This window comes from Aegilops tauschii, chromosome 6 (genome assembly GCF_002575655.3).
Source record: "Aegilops tauschii subsp. strangulata cultivar AL8/78 chromosome 6, Aet v6.0, whole genome shotgun sequence".
In the NCBI taxonomy this organism is placed as follows: Eukaryota; Viridiplantae; Streptophyta; class Magnoliopsida; order Poales; family Poaceae; genus Aegilops; species Aegilops tauschii.
In genome coordinates, this window is record NC_053040.3 from 449,465,513 (window position 1) to 449,471,874 (window position 6,362).

Sequence of the window (6,362 nt, forward strand, 5' to 3'; positions counted from 1 at the left end):
ATGTAGCATATGCCCATAACCTAGAACTAGGAAACACATCGGTTCCCTCCATGGGTTAAACTATAAAACCACTCCCTTCTCCCCCATACAAAAAACCCAGCTCATGCGCATTGCAAACTTGGAATTTGCTGGGGAAAGCCAAACCATTTGCATTTTTCTATTGCCAATGTTCTCTCCCACTTGGGCAGCATAATGCAATAGTGCAAATGGGGCACCAGATGCAGACACACGGAGGCGCACAATAAAATAAGAGCTGAGGGTGCTCCTTGGAACAATGGATAAAAGGGGGAGCCCAAGTGGAGTGACGCGGTCGAGGAGGGGCGTGCGGGGGGCAGAGACAGAGAGGGAGCGCAAAGGGACGGCGGAGGCAAGCTAGCTTCCCGGGGGCGGACGCACCGAGAGAGGGCGGCGGGAGGGAGGAGGCGCGTGGGAGCCATGCTTCTCCCCTCTTCTTCGTCTTCCTCCTACGATCCCAAAGGTTTTCCCATCTACCTCTAAGGTCTTTTCGATCGTTCCGCCCTCCCGCGTCGTCCTGCTAGATGATTTCGTGGTCGCAGAACGTGAATCTTTCTTCGGCGGTTCTTGGCTGGGAGAATCTTGCATGATATTTATGTGGATTTGGTTTGCATGTCAGTCGGTGGGCATGGATGCAGTTGGGCTTGAGGATCTCCCACTCCCAAACAGTTGTTTTTTTCGAAAAAGACTCCCAAACAGCTGCTCTGTTAATTTCATAATTTGATGGTGTGTGGATTTGGGCTGGGAGCTGTTCTTGACTTTTCGCCTTGAGCAGCTCCTTGTCTACATGCATGTTCTTGGGAATTGGGATGCCATCATCGCCATTAATTATGGCTTGGCCGGCTAATAATTGACCCCCTGCCTTTTGTTTACTACTAGAGGTAGCATAAACAGTTAACAACCTTGCCCCATACCTACGCCCTGCGCTGGTTCCTCTGTTTGTGTTAATTTAGCCTTGTCATTTCACTAACCATAGTATAACTAGAAGAAATTGCATGCTAGCTGTTCCTGATGACACTTGGTGAGAGCTGAAAAAGACATGAACAGACAGCATTGTGATGTCGTTCTCGACCTTCAGTTGGTTAGCATCAGAAATATCAAGCTAGTAAATAATTTGGTTGATAACTCGATTTATCTGGTCTGGATGTGTAGGATCATTACTGTTGATTCATTTCGTTATCTGGCATTCTGCAATAATGCAGCGTCCCATTCTTTCATCAGGTGACTCCTTTGGGAAATCGGTTGACGATCATATGAGGTCAACTTTGACTTTTGGTGATAAGCATTCTGTATTTGCAAGTCAAAACACTGACTATGGCCACCCAATGGTAAGCTCTGCCTCTCATGACGAACTGAACTTCGTTTAGGAAACACCAAAAGAGATTCAGTCATGTTCTTTGATTCCGCGGTGTGTGACTGATAACATATTTCCACATATCATCCAGGCTTGCATTTCATACCCATTCAATGATTCTGGTTCTGTTTGGGCGGCCTATGGGTCACGGGCTATGGTATGTCTTTCAAACATGTTTTTGCACGCTATCAAGTTGTCGACTCCGGTTATATTTTAATTCACCGCTGAGGGAGCTTATAAGCCTATAACATTTTAATCAGCGCATATAGTAATCTGAAGACATGCTGAGTGGAATCCCTTATCATCCTTTCAACAGTCCATCTTGCAATGATATCATGCATGTAGAAGGTTAAAATGGGTTAGTAGTTTGCATTTTTCCATATAAATATTTTTCAAGTGAGACGGCCTGGTTTAATCTAACATAAACATGTGTGAGTTATAATCTGTTCATCTAACATAACATTTGGGGACCAACCTCTCCCCCGGTGATTCCTAGCAAAAATCATCTTAACTCAAGCATGAATGGGTGTTAAACATAATCCACGCATACTAAAAATCACCAGTATACTGTAAACTCTAATGGCAGGTTTTATTTGTAAGCAAGATACTAATGAGAATGCACATTTTTTTTCCATTTACATTAACTTGTATTTTTCCCTTGATAAAACTGCTGTTTTATGGTTATGAGCAATTACAGTTGGTTCGAAAAATGTGCTGGTGGGTCTGATTCTTGAATTCTCTATTGATCACTATTTTCTACTAGGCCGTGATGAGAATATCGTGTTATGGTCTAGATATCATTAGTTTGCATGAACCAGATTTCAATTTCTTTCTCATCCGCATACCCACTAGTTTTATAAACCCAGTCCTCCGTTGCCTTAGGCTGTTCTTCCTTATGCGTTAAACAATGTCATGTGCTTCTGATTTGTGTGAACTCTCGTGGCTTTGTAAAGGCTCTGTGCATCTAGTTATGTAGAGGCCGGATGCATGTGGTACCAGCTTGTAGGTAATTCCTAGGTTTTCAGAGCAGTGGTAATTGCTCTGGAAGACCGGTTGGTGCTTCCTGGGCCAAACCTTGCTTTCGTAATCACATATTTATGGCTCCACCAGTAGTGTAGTGTACCTGCAACTCCCTGAGACGCATGTGGTGTCCTGTTAGTCACTAGTTATAGTTAGAGAAAGTGAATAAGTGACCCGTCCTGCCCCTGTATAGTGATCAGCCAGATCTGCATATATTGCTGCTGCGGTTCTGTTATTGCAATCATGTACAGCCTGAGTACCAATAGTATTGTGCAGTGCTACCTTGTCATATGGTACGGAAGATGCCTTTAACCATTCTCCTAGGTTGGTTGGTACTATATCAGCACCTAGACAGGCAAAGATAGGCAAGGCCATATGTAAATCATAATTATTGACACTACATGAGGCATTCCTATGTACATTTTTCAATTTTTCATGGATCTTGACTGACCAGTTGTACATGGAACAGTTCCAGCCCCTCATGGCGGGAGGAGGGGCATCTGCGACGGCAAGAGTTCCATTGCCTGTCGAATTAGCAGCGGATGAGCCCATATTTGTCAATCCCAAACAATATAATGGGATTCTCCGGCGAAGGCAGCTGCGCGCCAAGTTAGAGGCCCAGAATAAACTCACAAAAAACAGAAAGGTTCTTGCCGCTTGTCCTTTGTTTACTTTACCGTTGTTAATTACTTCCTCCGTCCCATAATATAAGAGTGTTTTTAACATTACTCTAGTGTAAAAAACACTTATATTTCTTGCCTCTCGCAACTTAAGAAGCTCATATAGTGCCTAGAGAGAAGGTGGGTGCAGCCACTAGTTTCCCATAGTGCCTATGGTTATGTGAAATGAAAACTTTTTGTATTTCTATGAAAATAACATAACATTTGTATCGCTGCTCGTTTCTGGTTGGCCTGACTTTGAACGCAATCTCCATCTGCAGCCCTACCTCCACGAGTCTCGCCATCTTCACGCAATGAAGCGGGCAAGAGGTTCCGGGGGACGTTTCCTCAATTCCAAACAGCTGAAGCAGCAGCAGCAGCAGTCTGGCAGTGCATGCACGAAGGCCATTGCGGATGGCGCGAATTCCTTGGGTTCAACCCATCTACGGCTAGGCAGCGGCGCAGCCGGAGACCGAAGCAACTCGGCGTCCAAGGCGATGTCCTCCCAAGAGAACAGCAAGAGAGTCGCCGCCCCGGCTCCCGCCTTCACCATGATTCAAGCGGCGCGCAAAGACGACGACTTCTTCCACCATCACGGCCACCATCTCAGCTTCTCCGGCCACTTCGGCCAGTCGAGCGACCGGTATACGTAATAAGGGGTCCTCTGTGCCCCGGTGTGGTCTGGCAACTCATCCTTGGCTTTATTTCTGGCGTGTTAGGGTTTCAGAGATAGTGTATCTCATAGTACTACTGTTGTACTGCTTTGCAGCCCACATAGTTCTCTGCTTGATGTTCGGCATGCAAATGTTGGTGTACTGGTGCGTTGGGACAAAAGTTTGATGTGTTTACATGACAATTGGTCGCGGAACTCATCTTGTGTTCTGCTCGACTCTAATGTGTGTGCTCACATGTGAATTCCGTAAATGCTGTGTAATCATAAAATTTCAGCAGTTGTATATACGGTGAATGTGATGTGCCACGACGCCTCTTCACACAGCTGCCTCCGGTCCGCGCCTCCCTACGGCCATGGGGACGCGGTGGATCCCGGCCCTTCCTGGCGGGAGGGCTTTGTTTTAGATGTTTCAGATGGGTCTGGGTTTGTACACTATGACATTAATTACTATTGGTACCATTCCCATATTTACTTGTGCTTCAGTTGCTATATTATTTACTTCTACATTTGTACAAAGTGCAAATTTTATATTAAGTCTATGCAATAATTGACACCCTACCAATTAAAAGGTATTAATATTATGCATGAAAAGACTTGGTCATATATTAAAAGGTACTAATATTACTGGCGGGAGGGCTTTGTTTTAAATAAAGGGAATGACAAAGGGGGCACATAACCGTGTAATCACTAACTGATCTACGTAGTTTGATCTTTTATGCTGGAGATAAAGGGGGCACATAGCACGAGAAATTGGGCGGGACAGTTTTTGGAACCGAGATATCAGGTTTGTATCCTGCCTAGGAAGGCTAGACGGCGGCGGCTCTCTGAAAATTGAATAAAGTTCTCCCGGCTAGCCCCCGTCTCGATGTTGCATTTAGCATCATGAGTGAACGTGTGGAGGTTGTCTCCGGTAGATCTGTCTTTAGCGGATTTGCTCGGATTTGGTCGTCGATCATCTACGTTTATGTGTTTTCATCGACGGCGGTTGTTGTTCTGGTACGCTGGTTCTATGGGGCCTTAACACTACGACTTCCTGACTGTCTACTACAACAAGTTTTGTCCGGTTCCAGCGAGGGAGGGGCGATGATGACGGCGCGCCTTCGGCTCGCTTCAGTGTTTGTAGTTGTTGCTAGGTGGTCTACGATTCTGGATGTACATTTTATTATTTATGGTGTTCGTTATGCTGTCATAATTGAAGATGGATAGATCGAATTTTTAAAAAATATATATAAATACGGTAAATGTACGTACTGACGAGTAAAATTGCTGCAAGCTGCAAGCCATGATGGGTACACCGACTAGTTCTAGTTTGTAGTTTAGTAAGTTACTAGAAGGGTTGTGCGTGCTTTACTGTGTTGTTTCCTTTTCGAGATTTCATAATCTTTTTATTTGGTCTGGTGCATGAGGAAGATGATGGTGTATTTTTTTATTTTTTTTATAATGCATTGTTATGGTGGGCCTTTTCTAGATGTTTGATTTTGTGTTATCTGCCAATCAACCCACATATATGTGGGAAAGTTTCTTACGCTGGCGATCATATGTACAATATTGGTACTACAGTCTCGCATGTTGATGATTATTTTTTGCCAGGCGATGAGAGGTTGCATGTGACTCATGTGCTTTTATAGGCTGGTTATTGCTGATTGATTTAAGAAATCATTGACTCGGTCAAAATCATGAACCAAATTCGAAATTGGAGATGTATCAAAATCGTTCACCCAATCAAAATTATGAGCGAGACCTGAAATTGAACACCTACATGGAATAAAAACTATGAACCAAACCCAAAATAACCTCAATCAGAATCATTGAACCAGTCAAAATCCTGAGTCTAATCCAAAATGGAACACCTCAATTGAGTGCTAGAGCTCCAAAATAGGGAGCATAATGTATTTATAGATGTACTCATCGTTGTAGCAAAACGTTAATAAGGGCATGTTTAGTTGCCTTCGGCTCTCCCAAACAGGCCAATTGGATGCAAGAAAATACTATTTGGTTGCGTATAGGAGAGCCTGGCCAGCACGGGCATGAAGCTTAAAGTAGCCCAGAGGCTTACTCGCTATGAACAATCGAATCGACCGTTTGCAGTGAGCCAGGCTGAATCGGTGGCGTGCACGATGATGCAGACCAAAATTTGCCCCCCCCCCCCCGCCTTTTACTTGCTGACCTCTAACGGTAGAACAAATCAAACCTCAGTTCTTCGCACTGGTGACGTCAGCGATTCAGATCCGCGGATGCAGCGAAGACAGGGAGTTAAATCTCTGGAACAAGGACCTGCTTGTCCCCTTCATCTCCGTCTTGTTTACTTCATCTCCGGGTGGGCGAGTTATCGGTTGCAATGGAGGTAAGTAGCATACCACCACCCTCCACCGTTAGGCAGGTTCTAGGATTGGTTTTGCCAGTACTTCCTGCAACAACGATTTCACTAGGGTGAATAGATGAAGCTGGTAGTTCAGGCATCGACACTCATAGATGTGTTTTAGGCATGAGTCATTTTGATACACAAGAGAGCGATTCGTCGCATTGAAAAGATTGTGACCTGTATTACCTATTGTTAGCCCGAGACAAAGAGAGGATGTTTAATCTAAACTACATCTATATGGGCTACGACGTAGAGGTCGTGAACATGCTTCAAATGTGA

The 6,362-nt window shown here is 44.5% G+C and overlaps 1 protein-coding gene across 1 annotated transcript; it reads left to right on the top strand.

Moving 5' to 3' along the window:
- Positions 1–529: 529 nt before the first annotated feature.
- On the top strand, positions 530–6,362 carry LOC109741399 (uncharacterized). Its single transcript, XM_073502417.1, has 10 exons — positions 530–1,096; positions 1,218–1,343; positions 1,461–1,526; positions 2,844–3,035; positions 3,330–3,691; positions 3,818–3,866; positions 4,446–4,505; positions 5,728–5,808; positions 5,918–6,065; positions 6,280–6,362. Exons 1-10 carry the CDS (start codon positions 1,055–1,057, stop codon positions 6,360–6,362), a joined length of 1,209 nt encoding a protein of 402 aa, XP_073358518.1. The 5' UTR covers positions 530–1,054.